Source organism: Mytilus galloprovincialis, chromosome 12 (genome assembly GCF_965363235.1).
Source record: "Mytilus galloprovincialis chromosome 12, xbMytGall1.hap1.1, whole genome shotgun sequence".
Taxonomy (NCBI): domain Eukaryota; kingdom Metazoa; phylum Mollusca; class Bivalvia; order Mytilida; family Mytilidae; genus Mytilus; species Mytilus galloprovincialis.
In genome coordinates, this window is record NC_134849.1 from 80,046,406 (window position 1) to 80,070,041 (window position 23,636).

The 23,636-nt window shown below is 31.9% G+C and overlaps 2 protein-coding genes across 2 annotated transcripts in view; one reads left to right on the forward strand and one right to left on the reverse strand.

Annotated features, from left to right (window-relative positions):
• Nucleotides 1–464: 464 nt before the first annotated feature.
• Nucleotides 465–14,204, reverse strand: LOC143054966 (F-box only protein 16-like). Its single transcript, XM_076228062.1, has 8 exons — nucleotides 14,003–14,204; nucleotides 12,498–12,533; nucleotides 11,786–11,992; nucleotides 9,517–9,681; nucleotides 2,729–2,904; nucleotides 1,858–1,972; nucleotides 983–1,172; nucleotides 465–618 (listed from the first exon to the last, which is right to left on the reverse strand). The coding sequence occupies exons 1-8, from the start codon at nucleotides 14,072–14,074 to the stop codon at nucleotides 560–562; spliced, it is 1,020 nt and encodes a 339-aa protein (XP_076084177.1). The 5' UTR covers nucleotides 14,075–14,204; the 3' UTR covers nucleotides 465–559.
• Nucleotides 14,205–14,423: 219 nt separating this feature from the next.
• LOC143053775 (double-stranded RNA-binding protein Staufen homolog 2-like) overlaps nucleotides 14,424–23,636 on the forward strand; it is a 30,357-nt gene continuing 21,144 nt past the window's right edge. Inside the window, exons 1-3 of the mRNA XM_076226555.1 lie at nucleotides 14,424–14,593; nucleotides 15,591–15,669; nucleotides 17,996–18,444. Coding sequence (XP_076082670.1) covers nucleotides 14,591–14,593; nucleotides 15,591–15,669; nucleotides 17,996–18,444 — 531 coding nt within the window. The 5' untranslated portion in view covers nucleotides 14,424–14,590. The remainder of the gene's footprint in view (nucleotides 14,594–15,590; nucleotides 15,670–17,995; nucleotides 18,445–23,636) is intronic.

Here is a 23,636-nt window from a genome sequence, read left to right on the forward strand (position 1 = left end):
GATGTATGTACACTTTTAGATTTTAGATGAATTTGTTTTGAATAACCTTTTTCATCATACTTTTTAATTATGAAGCTGTGGGAAATTGTTTAATTTTAAGTAATGGCAGACAAAGTTACAAATTAGTGTAAATATGTCTATTCAATTCTTTATATCACCAAAGAATTACTCAAGACAATCATGAATTGAAAATTGTTTAACAAAATACAAGGCTTGAATATATAGTTTGTAAAGTCATATAATCAAGTATTTATCAAAATGAACATTTTCTCAAATAATCAAAAATAAAAGTGGCAATTGTTAGAAGCAGCATTTAATTAACAAAATCAATTGTAATATTTTCATTATGATTTAATCGATCTTACAAGTATTAATTCACTTTTTATACTTTGTGTCTAATACTGTATTATGTAATTTCACATGTTTCATCTTAAAAATAAAAGGTATAAAAAGTTGATGTAATGATAATTGATATATAACAATGTTTGAGTAGTTACATTATAAAATACAAAGTATTTATAGTCTGTTTTAGTTGGAGTGCTAAAGTTGTTTGTGGAGATTAATCGGAATCTGTACTATCTGGGACTTTCCATGGAGTTTCTGGGAACAATCTTGCAGCTGGAAAAGAGAAAATATATATAATCACAGATATAAACAGCATGGAGGAATATAAAAAAATAAACTTGTTCTTTTTTTAATCTGTCTTTATACACATACTTAAGTTTCTGTATTATTAGTCAGAAACTACCCTAACTTGTTCTATCATTATTATATCAATAAGATTTGCCTCTATGTGGGTTTAACATTGAGCCTGAACACCACTTCTTTATCGACTGCCATGAAAGAGTCCTGTCTGTTAGTGAATTTGTTCAATCATTATTCAAGTTATTGTATCTGAGAGCTCTGCCTATCTATGTGTGATTAACACTGAGTATGAATACCACTTCTTTTTTGACTGCCAAGTCTATTATTGAACACTTACTGGGTGGATCTCTCTCAGATCTGGCTGAAGGTGGCTGTTTTGGCATTTTCTGTTCAGGACTTGGATGTCCTGGCTTTACCCTAGGTTTGGAAACATTCTTGTCAAAAGATACATTAATATTCTGTGACGTGTCATCTCGAGCCCATTGTGGTCTGTCAGCGTTCATGGCATCCATTGAATAGCTCAGCCTCTGGAAAGTAGTACAATTTATTCAGTTAGTTTTGAAAATTTCTAAAGGTTAAATATTTTATGTATATAAAGGACATCTAGTTTAAAGATCATATCAATATACTCTGCTATTTATGTATACTGTCTTGACTACACATTTGAGAAGCTCAGGGTCTGGAAAATAGTACAATTGTAACATTTAGTTTGGAAAATTTCTAAAGGTAAAGCTGAAATTATGTAACACTTTTGCTGTACGTGTTTAAAGAATTTATCTATTGTTTGATTGATGGCTGTTGTGACTTATATTTTATGTATATAAAGAACATAAATGTAAATGTCATATCAATATACTCTGCTATATGTATGTCTAATGTCTTGACTGGTCAATCTGATTCCATGTTGACCACTCTTCTTTTTTAGCCATTTTATTTTCAACCTTTGAGTGTGAATGTCCCTTTGGAATCTTTTGTTTGTCTTTTCTCTTACCACTCTTTATCCTACTCCTTAATTTCATGCGTTGAGTAGTAGCATATACAAATCTTTCTTTGGTTGTACCCAATCAACGATTGAACCCACAAACTTTAGGTGGGCAAATAACTATTTTTCTAAGACCATTGTCTCAGTCGGTTTTAGGGTTTTGTCCTTAGTAATTATAAATGTTATGAAATTTTGTGAATACAATAAAATCCTCATTGACTTATACTTACCGACATAGACTGACTTTTGCGCGCCTGGTTGAGTATATTTTGTCCTGTTTTCACTTTACTTCTGGCATTAATGTTTATATAATCAGAATGAGGTCCATAAGACTTCTTCTTTCTCCTGAAAATAAGATATCAGATGCATAATTAACATGTTTAATATAACATTTCGGGATCATTTATCACTAACTATTGGGTATGGGTTTAACTCATTGTTAAAGACTGACTATAGTTCTTTATTCTTATTTTTGTGTCATTTGGTCTCTTGCAGAGAGTTGTCTTATTGGCGATTATATACCATTTCTGCTTAATTCTATTATCTATATATATACTCCTGACATTCTTTAACCCAATGAAAGTACGTCAGACCTGTGCAGGTTAAAAAGGGTAAAAATTGCATGTTCAAGGCAAAAGGATATCAATTTGCAAGTATACAATTGAATACAATTGAATAATACACTTTTTAAATAAAATAATGCAATACAACATTTATCATTGCAAATTTTATAATTACAAACGAAGGTATCACAATGAAAAATGAGACAGCATTATATCTCACCTGTTTGTAATTTAGATAGTAAAAGGCAAGTACTGAAATTAAAATGGCACACAATTATGCAATTCAGCCTGTTTCTTAGGTTTTCTGCCATATTTACACTAAATCCATTTGATGTGTACTGATTTAAGTTAAATATCATGGAATTTAATAGGGCTACTATTGAGATTGAAATCGACCTTGCTTGAGCTTACTCATTTCTTCATAGAAAACAAAAACATGCATCTTTCTGTAATTGATGACAATATATTTATCAGCTAGTATATTGTATCGCCATGTTTCTTTTGGTACTGGGTCAGACCCTCTATACTATATACTTACATTTTGGTAACATCCCCTACAATATCATTATTCTCTAGTACATTGTATCTCCATGTATCTTTTGGTACTGGGTCAGACCCTCTCCATGGCTGGGGATTCTTTTTCTTATCTTTCTGTGAGCAGAGAGCTCTATCCTGGCTAATTTTTAATCTCTCTAATTCTAGGAGGGCATCATGCTACAATGTAATAATAAATAAATTCTGAGTATAGAGTAGTTTCATAATCACTGATTTGAAATATCTTTTCTCTGAAATGCTTAAATGTAAAATTAAGGTTGCAGTAGTTTGAAGACGTTGAAATCTCATAAATCAATTAAAAAAGAGATGCACCAAGTAAAAAAAAAAAAACTGACATTGAACTCCAAAAGGAGCCAGACTGGTTGTGTTGACAGGATAATAACCTATGGATGAATCAGTGATGAGCAAAACTTATTTCCTGAGGTATGTCAACACAGTACAATGGAGCAGAGGGTATGTTAATGCTGGCAAATGGGAAGTTGACAATTGAAAATTTGAAATCATAACGTTTGTCATAGATTCTAGTTTGAAGTCTTCCAGCTGTGTCAATATCAAGGGAAAGTTCTCAAAATACATGAATCAACCTTCTACTTTGGGATGTATCCTTAGTCCAAGTTCACTGAGACTTACAAGATGTAAAAACTAATTGAAATATGGTTTATTGATTGATCATAAAAAAAAAGATCTTTGTTATACTATGAAGATAAACTGCCTCCAGATTTGTTCATACCCAATAAAATAAATTTGTCTGAAATTTTCCTACAATGGCAATAATTAGAACATCCCAATCTGATATTTTAGCTGTTTACTTTTCTGTTAATTTTATAATTTATCAATAAAATCTTAACAAACGATGCACATTCTGTTTTCTACTTGGATTTGTAAAATCAGCAAGCTACTTAAAATTGTATGGAAGACGAGGCTCTGGCATCTCTGAATGTACTGCCTGTATGTAAGTCAAGGTAAGATACTTTTAGCATGTTTAGATAGATCTTTTGATGTAGCAGTTGAAGTGCAAGATAAGGTTTGAAGAGGTATGAACTAAACATCTGGTTGCAATTGACCTGGCCAGAGTAAAATAAAAAAACAACTTATTTATCATATTCCAAGCATAGTCAACGAGAATTACCTGGTTTTAATGCTAGACATACCCACATCAAAATTCAAATTCACATTTTTAATTAGAATTAACAAAAGTAATTGAACAAAAGAATTGAAAAGTTATCAAATAATCAGTGTTAACAAATGATAATAACACTAAGTTAGTACTTACTACTTCTTCAATTAGAATTATAACAGAAGACTATATTAACACGGTCTATAATAACAACCTTTTCCTGAAACTCATGTCTGGAATAATTAATTTAGCTTGAATAACTGTCGATTTTGAAATAAGAAACTGCTCTGCTTGAAAAGCAGTGTTGTTTCACAGCAATGTAAAGTCGGCAATTGTTGCTGTCTATCCCTATCAACTTGTACAGGATATTTTGTTTATAACATGAAGAAATTTTTAAGTTTCTATAAATAACTACCCGGTATATGTGATTAATAAGCCGAAAATGTTTACATATATTACTATTCTCTTCCCATTTGAGATTCTCCTTAAACAATTTCTTTGTTTATCAGTTAAAAAAGAATAATGATGGATTGAAACTAATCCCTAATTTTAAGTGAACATCCTATAATCTCCCTTAGAAATTTCTGTATCCCTGCCTACTCTTACTACTGATCAGTCAGTACTGCCAGTTATTAGAAAAGTTTCCTTTCGAGCTAAATACATTACTCTGTTACTCCAAACATGACTTTTGAGAAAGAGCTTTACTGCCATTCCAAGTTATACATATTCCAAAGCTGAATTTAAGCTTAGGCCCAAAAATATAATATGTGTGTTTCCTAATTCATCTTTGACAAGGTAGGTAGGTTTTTTTTTAGTTTACCATTTTTTTATTACATTCTGACTATTGAAAAATGAAAAAAAAACAAACAAAAAACTGTAAAGTAGGCAATTTTGTTTAACTTGGAAATATAAGAGGGTATGATAACAGGAAACACACAAATACTTTAAGTTGGCCTTACTAGACAATGATCATGCACAACATAGAGATCCATGATATTAAACCCTAGCATATAAAATGGAAACCTATAAGTTAAACAAGCATGTACCTTAAATCCATGCAGTATCAGCAAATATGTTGTACCTTGTTACAAGAACAGTTAGCAAAGCATACCTTTTGTACAGCTATTCCAAAAATATGTATGAGTTATTGGAAGGCATTATTTCTCATAACAGCCACCTTACCTATTTCAAAAATCTGAGTACTGTAAATTCAGAAATTATTGGGAGGTTTTTATTATTGCGAAAAATGCGACAGAATTGTAAACACAATAATTTAAACTCACATTTTGAAATTTTTTATATGAATTAAACAGGAATTTTATCTAAAATCGTAGAAATTAAAATCACGTTTAAGTCTAAAATGACAAAATCGCAATAATAAATGCACCCAATAATTTCTGAATTTACAGTATTTGCTTTCTAAATCAGTATTTGAATGCAATATGCTCATGGATAAAAACTTCTAAATAAACCATTTGTTTTTCATTTTTTTGTGCCTTCCACTTTCATACATTATTTTTTGGAATAGTTCAAATTCTGAAGTTTATTCCAGTAAAAAATCTAAATATAATGTTTAATATTACCTAAAAATTCTTTCAGCCTTTCAATACACCATAAATTTTATTAATATATTGACAAAAGCAAATATAGAAGTCTTTGGAAGTCCATTTTTATACTAATTCATTTTCATTCAAAATGCATCTTTTGCATCAAAGTTAACAAAAACTATGGAGGTCAAGTACCTCTAATTTTTGAGAAAGGATATTTATTCACTTAAACTATTAAAAGAAAAAATGAATCCTGACAAAAAAGAATTTTTGACAACTCATTTAGTTTTCAAATGAGTAACAAACTGATCCGTTAGTATAGTCTTTACCATGTTTACTGGAATAACGTCAGATATAGATATGAATCAGTATTTTAGTTTGTTCCCTAGCAATCTACATTTAACATATAAACTGACCTTCTTGTATTCTAACTTTAATAAAAGAAAACAAACCATGCTGTTACAAACTTTGTTAAATCATGTCATCATAAACAGGCTTTATTTAAATATTAAAGACAAGTCCAACTATGTGAAGCTATAGACCCATAGCTTTATTCTAACTTTAATAAAAGAAAACAAACCATGCTATAATAAATTTGGTTAAATGTCATCACAAACAGGCCTTATTTAAATAAGACAAGTCCTACTACATGTAGCTATAGACCATAAATGGACAAAGTTAAATTGTTTACATGTCAATATTGATAAAACGAAGATCATGCATATTCGGAAAGCTTCCGCCACTAGATGTGATTCAGAATTTATGCTTGGAAATACCCGGATTGATTTTGCAAATAAATACCGCTATCTAGGCTTAATGATATCCGAAGATATGGACTACGCTGTTTCTGTGAAAGAGCTCTCAACAGCAGCTAGTAGAGCGCTTGGATCACTTACCTCAAAATACATTCATATGGGTAATATGGACTTTGCTACATATACAAAGATATTCGAAAATACGGTTATCCCTGTAATGGACTATGCGTCAGGGGTGTGGGGATCAAAGCGTTTTGATGTACTTGAAAGACTCCAGTATAGAGCAATCCGAACTTTCTTGGGTGTTGGAAAAACCTCGCCGATTCCAGCAATAACAGGTGATATGGGATGGACTTCTATATTTGTAAACAATCAATGTAATATAGTTCGTTTATGGTGTAGACTTATGAAATTGCCTGATTTCAGGATCAGTCGTAAAGTATTCCTTTGGGATATCGACCTTTCCACACGCTACAAGAACACCTGGTTCAACAGTGTTAAAACAATATTGAACAATAGTGGTCTATCAGCCTTAATTAACTGTACAAACAACCACGATACGATCTCAACAAAATACGTAATTGAATCCGTTAAAACTAAACTGGTAGATACTTTTAAAAGTGAATGGATTATTAATGTTCAGAACATGCCAAAACTAAGAACATACAAGTTACTTAAGACCGAATTTTGTACTGAACCGTATGTTAAAAAGTTCTTGTCCAGAAAACAGCGATCGAGTATAGCTAGAATTCGATGCGGTACACTACCTTTAGAAGTCGAACGTGGTCGATATCGAAATATTCCAGCCGACCGGAGAATCTGTAAAGTGTGCAACTCCAATGTGACTGAAGATGAAATCCACTTTTTGTTTTTATGTAACCGTTACTCTGTTAGAAGGAACGAACTCAGACGAGAACTCATCTCAGTTGACTTTGACTCCCCAGAAGAAACACTAAAAGAACTGTTAATCAGCAACCCGAAAACGTTGGCAAACTTTATCATAGACTGTTTAAGGATAAGACAAGATGTTATATAAACATTTTTACTTTAACAAAACTACACGACGTAAAAACTGTAAAACTTAATATTTTATATCAAATCAAATGTAGCTATACATGTATAATAATGTTTTAAAATGACAGTGCTTCGTAAGCCTATAAGGCTGGCTGAAAATAACAATGTTCATATCATATGTATTATATAATGGCAATTCAGGTTGCACTTTAATAAATTATTTATTCATTCATTCATATAGCTCTTAGTGTCTCTATGACATTCTATATTAATTTGCAGAAATCATCAAAAGTTCCATAAGAGCTAAGGTTCTGCAGCTAAGTTTGACTTGCAAGCTGACTCTTTCATAAATAACTGTATAACTTAAGTCCTGGACTGTTATGGTATAGAGGCTTATTTTGAATTAAGAAAAAAAGGGACATAAAGGTTATATGAAAATGAGAACAGATGAACTAAACACATCAAGCTTGTCAAGTGTGAGCTATTGAGAAAATAATTAATAATTTGTCATTTGGTCAAATTATAATGTAAGGTGTTTGAAAATTTTCTAGGGGGTTCAAAATATTTAATTGATAATGCATATAAGAATTTAACTTTTCCTCCCTTGAAAACCCTTACCTCCTCTTTTTGAAAACTATTAAATTCCTATTTGAAATTTGTAGAGGTTTACAGGTTATCTATGATGAGTTTATTAACAGGGTGAATAAACAGCTCAATTATTCTGCAAGAGTCTTTATCTTGTCTGGACATGCTAATGAAGAGTCAAACCATTTCTTTATGCAGTGTGGCATTCATACAAATAATAGTATAAACATGATATTCAAAATGTTTAGCTAATATGCCTATCATATGCACTATGCAAATCATTTACATGATAATGCAGTTAAAAATGCCATGCCAAAAAATCAATACTTGGTCTGAGAACTGAACCCTCAGTTTCCTTCTGTTAAAGGGGCTCAGAATTAAGTCCTTGTATTCATAAACTTCACTCTGAAAATTACCACAACATAGACACTTTTTATTTCAATATAAAAATGATCCCATTTATTAGGTTATCGTAAGTCAGAGAAACAGTAACCAACAACACACAAAAAAAACCCATCATTTTATCTGTACAGAGGTATAGCTTAATCTACTGTAGAAGTGAAAGTTATTAGAAATAATTTTCTTCATTAGGAAAAAATCAAAACTGGAGGGTTGGATCATTCATGGACAATTTCTCACTTAACTATTTAATGTGATTGCAGATGCCTAAGAGATCACGGAGATGAAGAACAGCAACAAATAGAATTGTTTAACGACCTTGACTGGCTATACAGCCCTCGCACGGTCGGTGAAGAACAGCAATGAAAACTTGACACCTTTGTATCACTATTCACAGGCAAATAAATTCAAATATGAGAATCAAATCTAAGGTGAAATATTTACAGCAAATCATGTTTTATTTGATTGAACATGCTGAAACATTTTTAAACTGATTTAAGCTGAGATTGACAAATATAGCAGTATGCTATGACTGTCACATACATGTTCAAATGTACAAATGTACTTGAACTCATAAATATTAGATTAAAAAGAACACTTTCATTCTTTCCTATATTTTTAAATCCATTTCTCTAACAACAGTATAAGTAAAATATTTTTGTAAACTGTTAGTTTTTCAAATTATTTTCTTGGATGTCATGAAAACTGTTACTAACTAAAAAGAGGGGGGCAGGACCTTTTTCAGGACGTCAGGATCGGGTGTTTTTAAGCTCGGGATTTCAGGATTGATCCTTTCAGGGTAAGGGAATTCTGTTTTTGAATTTCAGGATGTCAGGATATAATTTTCTTTAAATTCGTGACCCTGGGATTTCATGTTTTTAAGCCCGGGATTTCGTGATCAGGACCCCTCCCACCACCCTCTAAGAAAACAATGATATAGCCGTGGTAAATTATTCTTAACAAAACTCTTTAAGATTTATTTTTCTTTTATCAATTCATAAATATGAGCTAAAAATAATTACTCTTAAGATTTATTTTTCTTTCATCAATTCATAAATATGAGCTAAAAACAATTAAGTATTTTGTTTGGGCTTGAATCGAACATACCTGATCTTTACACAGAGGCGGATTTAGAGGTTTTTTGTGGGGAAAATTTGGTTGATTATTTAGGGAATTGCTGAAGCATGACTAGAACAAACCCCTCTTATGTAGTCAGAGCCCCCTCAGCTTATGAAAATCTCTGAATCCGCTACACATTGAAGAATTGCTTTGTTTTGGCTTTGATTTATACATGTTATAATCTTAGGTATTATGAAAACTTTCACTTCTCGACTAATAACTAGCATCTAACTACCTTCGGTCGTAACACCTGTAAACTTTTGATGTTTTCTATATAGTTTCTCTTCCATACACCAGTTTCATACGGACTAGGTGTAAAAGGTAGATACCATCCAAGTCTCACACATTTAGGCATCCATAACTGGTCAGATTCTGTCAAAAATTTCCAATGCCAACATACCTGTAAATATATCATAGATAAAGGAAGATGTGGTATGAGTGCCAATAAGACAACTCTCCATCCAAATAACAATTTATAAAAGTAAACATTTATAGGTCAATGTACGGCCTTCAACACAGAGCCTTGGGTCATACTGAACAACAAGCTATAAAGGGCCCAAAAATAACTAGTGTTAAACCATTCAAACAGGAAAACTAACTGTCTAATCTTTATAAAACAACAAGAAACGAGAAACATGTATAAATTACATAAACAAACGACAACTACTGTACATTATAACATGTTTACAATGATTGCAATTATTTACAGGAAATGAAAGTATCTTTAGAGGTACTCAGTACAGAATTCCATTAAAATGTATGAAGGGAGGTTTGAAAATATGGATATATGGTTATCTATGGTTGTATGTCAATTTGAGTTTACTCAATTTTAGTATGTTGGTTATAGAATGTTGAAGGGAGATTTTAAAATCCCATTCCTTAAATATTTATTTAAATCATCTTTTTTTTATATTCTAAACCATAAATATAGATTCTTACATTGGTACCAGTGGATTATCGGATTTATCCAATCCAGATAGTTAAATTATCAATTTTAAAGTCCGAGCCGCCTCGGTTGAGGACTTTAAAATTTATAATTTAACTATCGAGATTGGATAAATCCGATAATTCACGAGTAACTATGTAAGAATCTGTTTCTCTAATGATTAAAAAATACATTTTCATATTTAGTTAAATGAAAATCCCCTTCGAGTGCCTTCCACATTGCACGAAGTTGTCAATTTCATTAACATCTGTTATAGCATATTTTGATTCATTTCTGTCAGCTAAAAAGGTCATGACCCTTAAAATCATCCAATGATCTTCTGAGATCACCGGCAACCACACGTTAATTAATTTTTTTTATACAATGAGTTCGGAAAGGGATAAATTTACATAGAATTAGGGAAATATATATATATAACTTGCATCCTGAATTTGAGGTGGAAACAGCATTAAACATGTTAAATAATGTCTTGCTGATATGGATATTTTTCTTAATTTCAACTGACTTTGATCAAGTTTGATATATATACAAAATGTAGTTTAAGTTACTTTACATTTGTAGCATACCACTTTGAAAGCTAATGTCCTCTGACAGTCCCAGTAGTAATACCAATGTTTAACCATGTTTCCTAATAATCATAACTTTCTCCTTTTTTTTGTTAAAATATTTTCACAATTACCAAAATTGATATGTATGCTGGTGAAAAGCAGAGGCGGATTTAGGGCCCCCCCCCCCCTTTTGGGAAAAAAATTGGTTGCTTATATAGGGAATCACTCAAGCGTGACTGGAGCCCTCTTAGGTCAGTCAGTGGGCCCCCTCTTATGAAAAATTCTGGATCCGCCACTGAAAAGTGTTGTTAGAAATTCTCTTGAAATGTTAGGACCGGCGCTCTCACAATAAATGAATAAGGATTGGTAGTAAATTCCAAAAGAAATGCCATTTTTTTTGGTTAGGCTTATTGTACAATGTCGAAACTGCACTTGTTATTTAAGTGCATGTTACTTACTCCTTATGCCCGACATAAACTCCTTGGATCTAAGAATGAATATAAATAAACACTAAGGACTTTAGGTAGCACCCTTGTAAAGTCTTCCTGCTTCTTTGGAACTTTATCATTAACTAATGTTTGTGTATAGTAACTTACTCTAGAGGCCCGACATAAACTCCTTGGATCTAAGAATGAAAATAAATAAACACTAAGGACTTTTGGTAGCACCCTTGTAAAGTCTTCTTGCTTCATAGGAACTTTATCATTAACTAATGTTTGTGTATGTTAACTTACTCTAGAGGACCGACATAAACTCCTTGGATCTAAGAATGAAAATAAATAAACACTAAGGACTTTTGGTAGCACCCTTGTAAAGTCTTCTTGCTTCAAAGGAACTTTATCATTAACTAATGATTGTGTATGTTAACTTACTCTAGAGGCCCGACATAAACTCCTTGGATCTAAGAATGAAAATAAATAAACACTAAGGACTTTAGGTAGCACCCTTGTAAAGTCTTCTTGCTTCATTGGAACTTTATCATTAACTAATGTTTGTGTATGTTAACTTACTCTAGAGGCCCGACATAAACTCCTTGGATCTAAGAATGAAAATAAATAAACACTAAGGACTTTAGGTAGCACCCTTGTAAAGTCTTCCTGCTTCATTGGGACTTTATCATTTACTAATGTTTGTGCATGTTGTAATTGTTTGATTTTTGAAACATGAACTAAATCTTCTATAATTCTCTTCCTCTGTTCGTCTGTCCATTTCTCATACTGAAATAAACAAAATTCTTATAATTTATTGAGTTAAGCATAGCAAGAAAACCTATGTACCTTAAATTCATTATATCCTTGGTCATGTTTGTTGCTATTGCTACCTTGTGTATATATTAAGTTAAAAAAAAAAATTGAGAATGAAAATGGGGAATGTGTCAAAGAGACAACAACCAGACCAAGTAAAAACAACAGCAGAAGGTCACCAACAGGTCTTCTATGCAGCGAGAAATTCCCGCACCCAGAGGCGTCCTTCAGCTAGCCCCTAAACAAATATGTACTACAAAATGTAGTCCAGTGATAATGAACGCCATACTAATTTGTTTGTTTGTTTTGTACATAAATCAAGCTGTTAATTTCTTGCTTCACATTTTTTCATGTCATGGCCTGTTAATAAATGAATTATTCAAGACGGAAACAAAACTACACGTTCCACTTTCATTAGATTGATCTTCAGATTGATTTTTCCCAAATCAGTTTTAATGGAAATGAATTTCAAACATACCCATTTCTTCAAAAGTCCTCTTCTTTCTTCAAATATCTGTAAAAAAGTAAAGTCTGATTAACATGATTAAGAATATAAACAAATTAAACATTTTTTATTGTATATCATCATTCATCATAGTAATGGTCTTAAATAAAAATGTACATTTGTATAATGCATAAGAATGAATGGTCTCACCCTGTTTTGTACAATGATACTTATTTAAAAAAAAAGGTAGACCCAAAAGAAATGGTAAAATAATTAAAATGAAAAACATAAGTGTACCATGTGTACAAAGTTGATAGAAACTGGGAATCATCATTTGCTGAAGCAGCAAGATTAATTAGAAAGATTTGTGCTTGTGTCTATCCATAACATAGCATCCAGAGCAAATCACACAAAAAAAACATGTACATGAGGGTTGTTATGGGGGTACCTTCATCATGTTCATGATGAATAACAGTACAAATTCTTGCCAAATGACGTTAATGGTATATTTTAATATGAGGATAACTGCACACTTTCTTTTAGACGATAAAAACATCAACTGATTTTGACAAATAAAATCAATATTTAATTGTTTTACTTTGTCTTATTGGGGCCTTTTATAGCTGACTATATGCAGTATGGGCTTTGCTCATTGTTGAAGGCCGTACGGTGACCTATAATTGTTAATGTTTGTGTCAGTTTGGTCTTTTGTGGATAGTTGTCTCATTGGCAATCATACCACATCTTCTTTTTTATATTATCCCAAAATGTTGGTGACGATAACTATTTCAGACTTCTGACGAATCACGAAATGGGTATTTTGAAGAATCACAGTAAAATTTTAACCAATTTGACACTCACGGTAGCCAAAAATTACTGTTTGATGCCTGTCGTTAGTGGGCATTACTACCCTCGTACATGTACATTGTACCAAATTTTTTTTCACATGATAATATTGGCATTGAAATAACCATGATGATTATCTTATGGTTGATGATGGTGATTATTTTTAAACAAAACATATTTCATTGTAATTCATTGTAATTCTTTTGGTTACAAAATCAGGATACTAATTTGACAGATATTCATTTATTTGTTTTGAAGACCCATTGGTGGCCTTCGGCTGTAGTCTGCTCTATGGTCAGTTGTTGTCTCTTTGACACATTCCCCATAAATATAATTTCCATTTCCATTTTTTTCAATTTATTTTTTTTATTCTTTTTGGAAAACATTTTATGTAGAATTATTTTATTTTTTCCAATGGCTGCGACAATTCTTTTGTGTTGACATGAAATTTAAATTTTTTATTTTTGGAGTTTTTTGTGTATAAGAACAGACAATATAATCACAGGAATCGGAAGTTCTATCAATAAAATTCTGTAAATAATAAGGTCGACTATCAATAGAGTTTCTCAAAGCTCTATTGATAGTCGACCTTATTATTTACAGAATTTTATTGATAGAACTTCCGATTCCTGTGATATAATTATTGTTGATTATTTATATTTTTTTTGTTAACAAATTTCATTAAATTATACCTTATTATTAGTTTCTCCATTACTCAATGGTGTCCACGCACTCTTAATCCTGTTTTTAGCTATCTGAGACATTTTGTAAGTTTTAATCAACGTGTGCCAACTTTTTTTTATGTAAAATGAGTGTAGTCAATATTTCTGTGCATGTTCAAACATTCCTCTCTATTTTCGTCGCCATTTTGAAGCCGCCGATGTATCCATGCCGATTCTTTCCGAACTATGTTGAAAAAAAATGGACTAATTAAATGATTAGATTTGAAATAATTTTAATTTAATTATTGAGTCAATCTGCTAATTACCCTATACACACTAATTAACAGATTAAACAAGATTAGCAGGTGCCCGTTTTAATTAATAGTATATTTTTATCAATCAAACGCTTTTTCACATATGAAATGTACTATACGATAAAAGCATCCCATCAACACAGATTCGGTACTTTGGGTGCAGACAAACATGGCCGCATGATTGTCTGAAATTTTCTTTAATGTTTGCCAAATGAATTAAGGTTTAAGAACAAATTATACATAGCCAATTTTCCATTAGTCATCAAACCAAATTACTCTTCAAACTTAAAAAGTAACAATCAAGATGGTACGTAAAGAGATATTTGAGTAAATTATGGGTAAAGTTACCGGCACATGGCTGCTTCAGTACTTGGCTCAGCATCATTACCTTTTTATTACCATTTTTGGCCAGACCCTAGATAATTCTCATGAACAATTTAAAAAAACACAACCCGTTCATCCTTTCATTTATGAAGTATAAGTTTATATATATTCTTTTCTAATTGAAACTTTTTTGTTCAAAAAAACAAGGAAGCAATAGACTATTATAAGGTGATGCTGTATACATAATGTAAACAATGTTTATTTAAACAAATCTTCACAAAATGTACATCCAAATAAGACTTGCACATAAATAACTGGAATTACATACAGGAAACTGTCATATTCCTGACTTTACAGGCATTTTCAAATACAATGATTATATAAAACATTTGCAAAAGAAAAAAAAGCACTAGTAAAACAATACAATTAATTGAAATAAAATAATAAATCAAATTAATCAATGTAGACCAGCAATTAAATCCAGCTTGTTCATTTAATAATATACATTTTGTATTAGGTACAGTGACCTAGTTTAAAAAACTCACAATCTGAACCCAAAAAAGTGTGTTGGATAACACAGGTTACACTATTGTTTTATGCCCACCTACAATAGTAGAGGGGCATTATGTTTTCCGTCTGTGTGTTCGTCGTCCGTCTGTCCAGCTTCAGGTTAAAGTTTTTGGTCAAGGTAGTTTTTAATGAAGTTGAAGTTCAATCAACTTGAAACTTTGTTCACATGTTCTCTATGATCATGATGATATGACCTTTCTAATTTTAATTCCAAATTTAAGTTTTAACCCCAATTTCATGGTCCACTGAACATGGAAAATGATAGTGTGAGTGGGGCATCCGAGTACTATGGACACATTATTGTTTATCTTAGTATGAAGCATAGTAATTTATGAATATCAACATGATCGAGTATCTAACTTAAAAACTCTAAATGTCAAAATAATTTAAGTTTTTGTGATTTTTTTCAGCAACACAACATGAACTCATATCCAATTCAACATAATCAAGGCATGCCACAACAAATGCCACAAAGACAACAACAAAACAGTAAGTCAATATTCTTGAAACTGTTTCATTTCTAAAAATGCTCATGTCATGCTACAAACAAGGTTCCCATGGTTACATCAGTATCCAAATTTAACATACGTAACAGCTGCCCCTCCCAGAACATTCAATAATTAAGGTACATGTACCTAAATATTTGCAAATATCAACTGGTTTCAGTGTTCTTCGCATATATTTCATTTATCATCCTGGTAAACAGGAAAATTTAGAATACCATATTGTTTCTAGAAATTATAGCATCACCTTCATAACATAATTTATGAGAAAACCAATTGAGATAGAATCACATTCTCTAAATAGAGCATCACATTACCAAGATGTTAATTAAGAATTGAATGCTTCTTTTTGTAAATTTATTGGGTGGTAAAAGCGTTGACCGAAGTACATTTTGTATGAAGCGCGGAAGCGCTTCATTCTAAAAATGTATGCACGGTCAACGCTTTTACAACCCTATAAAGTTTCAGAAAGAAGTATTCAATACTTATAATTACATTTTTTTTAGCTAAAATCATGAAAACACGATTTTTATCCAGTTTTATTTAATTCACCTGTGCACATTTTTGTGGGACCTCGTGTCATCATGCATGATAAATGTTATTGTCTGATGCAATTGTTTACGGAATAACATGTTAGCTAATCAGAATAACGTATTGTAATGAAACTTACATCTAATGTAATTAATAGGCATTGAGAAGAACACTGTGTTTGATATTTTTTAATAAATCTGATTTTACTGATTTTACTGTTGGAAAATGTTCTATGTCATGTATGTGATCTCTGATTTACATATATTACGCCAAACAAAAGAGTATCTGTTAACTGTCATATGCTGAAAAAAAATAAGGTAGGAAGGTACTAAAATGTATGATTTAAAAAAAAAATATATCATTTTTTTTACATTTAGTCTATCATCTATGGGAGCAACATTGTGACTTTAACAGTGCTTAATCAAAAATGGTTTAAAAAAAACTTAAGGGTCGGTAGCCTAGGGGGTACAGTAAACACACATACTTTTTTGTTTGACCTTAACACTTTATTGACCATTCTTATTTGACATGCTTCTTTTGCTTTGTAAAGAACAGTGTGATCAAATTCTTTTAACTGCAGACTCTGAGATGTTATTATTTACCTCCCACTTAAATCTACATGTATTGTTACCTATGTGCAAACTCCATGTCAGTTTTATTGTGTTCAAATTGAAAAAGATAAAGAAACTACAGAACTTTTATTCCTATTTTAATGCATAATGTAATTAAAGAATTAAAATTTGGTGTATTTCAGACCTGCCAACTATCCCTATTTTCGCGGTATCATCCCGATTTTTACCCCTCAACCCGAATCCCGATATCGGGATCGTAAAATTAGTCAAAATCCCGATTTTCAACAAATATACCAGAAAAAATTATTGTTTACCGATTTTGAAGTTTTTCTGATCAATTTTAAAAAATCAATCATTTTACCTGGGGTCATATTATGACAAGTTAATGACCCTACGCTAATCAACAGTCACAACAGGTGTCATAATTAGTGGTTGTATGTAATCAGATTACCTAATGGGTCGTGACTGTCCTCAAAATTAATTTGTATACACAAATTTGGTCAAACAGCCTTTCAATTTTAATCAATTTATCATACAAGCACAATTTGCAACATTTGCCGTAGTTCCACAGCAAAATCATAATTAATTGAAAGATGAGAACTGTAAAGAACTCTCAAGAAAACATCGTTTATCTTGAAATTTGTTTAATTTTTGAATCCAGACATCGTGTGTCTGTTGATTTAAAATCGACGCCAGTTTGTATACACCATGAGTAAGACTAAATCAAAATCTGTCTTCATCCTTCTTACTTTAGGACATGTAGTTTTAGGTGTTTTGAGTCAAGGTTCATAGATGAGAAGGTCTATGGAGGGGGGAAAGGAGGGTCTCTACTTTGAATCCTTTATTTTTAATGCCATTTTCTCTATTCCTTAGTTATTTTGTCAATTTTATAATTTAATAGTACAAGAATCATGCAAATAAAAGAAATCAAGGCCTACTAGCTCATCATTAGTATACCAAAAGTAAAAAAGAAGAGAACTTAGACTATTTTAGGAGTAAAAAACAATGCTCACAGAAAAGTCGCTAAAATTGTAACCCTTAAAAATCTTGTCGCGCGCTAAATCCCCCATGGAGATTTTCAAAAGTTGGAAGGTCTGGTATTTAATTATTTCTAAATTCACTCTCAGATAATTAAATAGCACCATGCCAATCAAACAGAGAGATTGTAAACCATATTCACCTTAATGTCAAATACAACTGAAGATTTAGTTATAATTTCAGGAAGTCAAAGAAACAAAGGAGGCATGATAGGACCTGGCATGACACAACAGACACCAACCATTCTACAGCACAACCCAGGACTGAACCAGCCAACGATCCTCCAACAGAACCCTGCTGCTCAGTATTCTACTTCACTTCCTCCCACATCTGTCATGCCTCCTTATCAGACAACACAACATAATACAGTACCACAGAAACCTACTCCCCCTCCAGTTTCACAGCCTAACCAGAATGGAATCATCCATCTGAAAGGTGGTGCTGCTGTTGCTGCACAGAATGGAACAACCCTACCTAGTGGTGAGCAGCAACAACAGAACCTAGAGGACGAAGAGGGAAAGGAGGACATACAGACAGAATCATCAGAGACAGAATCATTGGCAAACACAAAAGAGAAAACCCCGATGTGTCTCATCAATGAATTGGCCCGTTATAACAAGGTAAGGGAGAAATATAGACATAATCATTGGCAAACACAAAAGAGAAAACCCTGATGTGTCTCATCAATGAATTGGCCCAATATAACAAGGTAAGGCCAAGATAAAACATGTGTGTGTTTCTGGTTACATGACCGACCTCATGTTCAGCCATGATCCGAAATATTTTATTTACGTTGAATAAAAAAAACCTAAAAAATCTGATAAACAACAAGTTAAGGGACTTATAATTTTTATGCCCCTTCCATAGTGGAATCCTACATCTGTATGTGGAAGTTGACTCGTGCAGGGCAGGGGCATCTTATGGGGGATTGGCATATTTTGCCAAGAAACAAATTCTCCAATTATTTTAAATATTTTAACTTACAAAAGTCGAGGACCTCTCATGCATTATACATTCTCAGTTTGCCTCTATTCATGGTTGTCTCTTTTTTATTCAATTGATACTATGTATGTTTAATTTGAACAGCTCTTATTGACTGCCATTTAAAGAATAGAGGGAGTCTTTCAGGCTGTTTATGTTTCAAGATAGACTCAGTTCAAGGAAAAGAACTCTTTTAATTGATTTAAAGATAATCTCCCTTTACCTAGACTTAAACATTTTAAGATCTCACATCAGTACAGGGAAAAAAATTAATGGTCGCCCAGTCGCCAATGGCGATCTTCTTCCTCAGTTGTAGTAGCCCAGGTGGCGAATTGAAAACAAGTACTTGAATGACTGAAATACACCATTTACATGACTTCAAGTACTGGCTACTTCACGGACAAAAATTTAAATTAAAAAAGAAAAATCTTTTTAAAATGTATTGCATCAAAGTCGAGGTCCCGATAAACAAGGATGTCAAATCATTGTTTACCTTTGACTAGATAAAGTTCACGTTAATTCAGGTCACTGATCGGTCGTCTATTTAAAGTCAGAATGTATTGTATGTTTGCAAGGATAACAAGAGAGGTGTTCCAATGGTCACTAACAATATGAAGCAATCATGGTTTTGGCCAGGGTTTCCCCTGAGTCAATTATTTTTTTCGCCACCTCTTTCGCCAAAACAATATATTTTTCGCCACTTTATTATTTTTTTCGCCAAATAACATAACTATATTTTTCGTTTAAAAGTTATTTTTTTTCTAACTCCCTCCCCCTTTCCATTAAATAAGCTGATTTTGCCCATTGTGTCTATGATTATGCTCTCAAACTTATTTTAATGAATAAACACTAAAAATTTACTTTAAAACAACAGGTTTTTAAATTTAAAAGGGAAAACTATTCATTGTATTTTAAACAACTTTTCTAATTGATTGGGCCACTATATATACTTTTAGTAATAAAGAAGATATACGTCCTGGAATATAACAAAATTGATGGACATGTTTTGATTATATAATACCAGTATAGTTCGTAGGGAAAGTTTCTTTAAAAGAAAAATACTGATGTTCCCTTTTGTATTAAGAAGGTTTTTTTACAACAAAACAAAAGCTTTTATCACATGATATTGATCCCTCGTTTCATGTGTAGTCATTACATTGAAGGGCTACTCTCATTCGAGCCAACCTTTTGGATAGATTTCCTCATAATCGACAGTTTTCTTTTCTTAAAGGGAAACTTCGCAAAAAAATCAAAAATTGATATTATGTCCATTCTGTATAAAAATGCTCAAATTTATAGATATTAAAGTTTTATTCCGCTAAATAAGAGATCACCATCGATTTTAAATTTTGAGTATCAGTTCTCTGCTCTCCGCCATCTTGTCACCTTCTCCGATGAAAAATCCCGATATGTCTATAAACCACAAAGGAACAAAACTACAGTAAACGATGTAGTCGTAATTGCGTGTCGATATCTTGTCAATTGTACGGTTGTTTTATCTGACTGACTAACTTGATACGGAAAATGGTCTTATATTTTTAAATAACCATATAGTCTGTTATTTTTAAACTGATAATATTGTAATTAGTTAAAAAGTCAAAGTTCAAATCATAAATAAGTGTTCCGTGGAAATTGTTTTCGAAAATCTAATTCGTTCATAATTCTTTCAAGTAATAAACTTTATTTAAATAAATTCGGATCTTCCCTCATCTGATCACCAGCATGGCTAAAGGTATTACTCCCAAAGGTATTGGAAGGGGTGTAAGGTGACACGTCCAGGTATTCAATCGATTTCCTGTCCGGCTGGCTTGCAAGTTCATGCATCGTTTCACTTCTGTAGGTATTGATCAGTGTACACGACCGTTACTTATAACTTTCCATTTTGAACTATCAGGTGCATGTATAATATACATTTTTGTCTTGCGTGTCCGAAAGTGATATTTATACTAGTCATTACTGAACTCATACGCTTGTTTATAAATAACATTTCTGGTGTAAAGAATATTATCTATAAAAAAAAATTAATACAAAAAAAAAAATTGAAGAAATACAAATCTATTTACATATTTTTCCAAGGGTTAATTTGGGAAAATGTAATATATACTCATTGTCAATAGTTTAGGACAGATTGGAACATACCAGAATTATTGATTAAAAAAAATGTGCGCACTTGTCGACGATTCGTGTATACATACGCCTGGGTAGAAAGTTACGGAACTATAGTCAGTAGCGCAATTTAAAATATGTATACATGTATACATTGAACATAAGAAAGAAACATACATTTTGTGTAAATTGTGGTAAAAGTTTTGTAAATTATTATAGACTAGTCCACGTATGCCAACAGTATGTAATCAACGAATTCGATAGACTATTGTATACCAAAAGAAGAAGAAGAAAAAAAAGAAACAATTTGATTTAAATACAGGTCAATTTATAACTTGCTTTTGGTTCATCGAAGTTAAGAACATAGTAAACTCAAAGATTTATATATCAATTAGATTGTTCTCGAATAAAGGACGAAATTTGTCATCATCACAATTGTTCCAACATTCATGTAAAATATATGCAACTGGACGTACACTAATAATCCCCAAGGGATGTGAATATTTTCTAGGAAAACTATTGAGTATCAATTTCGGGATTTATTTTCTTTCTTGATATTCAATGACAGCAATTTAAAGAATAAACTGCTTGTCGGATATTTGTCCGCTTTAGGGGTATTCTTGCAAGTTGAACAGACTTATAATAACATTCAAAAATAGGGAATGATAACATTAAATTCGTTGTCTTTTAATTTTAAACATCGTTGGTCAAATAGTTATTTAAGTATATATATACGTTGGGAGACGACGATTATTATAGTAGTCTCAGATTTTAATAAGGACGTTCCCGATTATGAATAAATTTGGTTGACGTTTTTCACACTTGAAAAGAATATCTATTCGTAATTTTTCGATTCCATTCCAATACAAAAGTATTTTTTCTTTATTCGTACATATTATATTCCGCTTCGGTAGAGTTATCTTCAGATAGTTTCATATATTAATTAATACATGGCTTTCAAAAGTCTAAATGTAAGTGTTCTCGTACATTTTTTCGCCCAATAAAGACAAATAAAAATGATTTAGTAAAGCTATTTCTAATTTCTATGTCCCCCTTTTTTATGAGACATAAATCAAGGACAAGACTTGTATATCATTTCATTCTGACAGATGAATTAAGTTTCCCGTCTTTAACCGAAAATTGTGTATTTCTTAGTAAATTAACTTATTTGAATTCAAATAAATAATAGCACCAAATATAATTAAATAATTCCACGGCGACCAATTTTTATTTGTCACCAACTTGAATATGTATTTGTAATGTGTGTATTAAATGCTCCCACTGATCCGAATAGACAGTCACACCTGGCAAGGTGTGCCCTAGAGGCGTGGTTAAATACCGAAGTGCAAATAACAATTTACCTTTCAACAAGCCATCTACGAGTATTGCCACAGAACCGTGAATACACACATCGTATAAACCTAGTCATAGCAGAGATAGTAAAAGGTCAATAATCATGAGTACACCAACATATTGTCTTTACAGATTATTGTACTTTTAAATTAATTTGTTCACCTTATCAGTCCGAAAATGCATTTATTAAAAATAAATTTATAACTTTTTGTGTTGTCTACAAACATAATTCGAATATATACGTTTAACATAGATAATTTATCTCACGAATGAGTACAATTGAACGTCTGTGCGTTTTATCTTCTTATTATCGGACGGTTATTAGATAAAGCATAAGTCATCGGCGCGCTTACGATTACGTTAAAATATGATTAAAAACCAAGACTTTTAATGATTGTATTTTAAATCCCGGCATGCAAAAATCAGGAGAAAACGTCACGACCTACAGGAAGTAGTTGATATTTTTTCATTAATTATTGAATTTCTCCTTTATTACTGCACATATAGCGATAAAACTTTGTGAATATATATATTATGTCATAATGAACATATTTAAACCATAAGTAAAAAATCGTGAATTTTCCCTTTAACCATCGTAAATGAAAAAGTTGAGACGTAAAACTAGGCTTGAAACACGTGTGTCACTCAAACGACTTTAAAAACGTCTTCCTAATAAATTACCGATATTTAAGTCAAAGGATAATTACAGTTTTAAATCCGAGATTTTTCTTGCTTTTGGACATTTTTCGTCACAACAACAGCTTTCTTTTCTAAACTATCTTTAAAAGCGGAGGAGCATCAAAAGTTTGCTTCAAACACGTGCGTCGCAAAGTGGTAAATAAATTCTGTATGCGACATTTAGCAGAAGCCATTTAACCATATCATTTTGTCAAACAATTCAATCAACACCTTTATTAATGCAGTCCTTTGTTGTCGATAGTTAGAAAATGCAATCAGCTGATAATTGATTTTCTGTCCAAACCTTAATGAGGTCAAGGTGAATTTCGAGTATTGTCTGATTGGGTAAAGTCCGAGAAACTCGTAAAAAGTAAATAAACAAGATGGAGGAAAATAAATCGTTCTATATATTTCTTTCGCCAAATTCTTTCGCAAATGACGATTTTTTATCGCCAGAATTATTATTTTTTCGCAAATTGCGAAAATGGCGACCGCCTGCGGAAACCCTGGTTTTGGCTTCAAGAAAGCGAAGAAAGTCGGGGAAGATGACAATAGCATGTCATGAAGTAATATCAGTCAAATAAAAGAAAGTATCATATATAATGGTGTTAAGAATCTGGAAAACAGTACCTTTTGTAGTTACCTTTTCAAGTCCACATGGTGTACAGAGAATGAGGGTCAAAAACGAAAGTAG

Excerpts from the sequence above, each read along its gene's own strand:
- LOC143054966 (XM_076228062.1), bottom strand. The coding sequence starts at position 14,074 with ATGTCTCAGATAGCTAAAAACAGGATTAAGAGTGCGTGGACACCATTG. Across the intron at positions 12,534-14,002 it reads ATGGAGAAACTAATAATAAG|ATATTTGAAGAAAGAAGAGG; the intron begins GTATAATTTAAT and ends ACTTTTTTACAG. Across the intron at positions 11,993-12,497 it reads GAGGACTTTTGAAGAAATGG|TATGAGAAATGGACAGACGA; the intron begins GTATGTTTGAAA and ends TGTTTATTTCAG.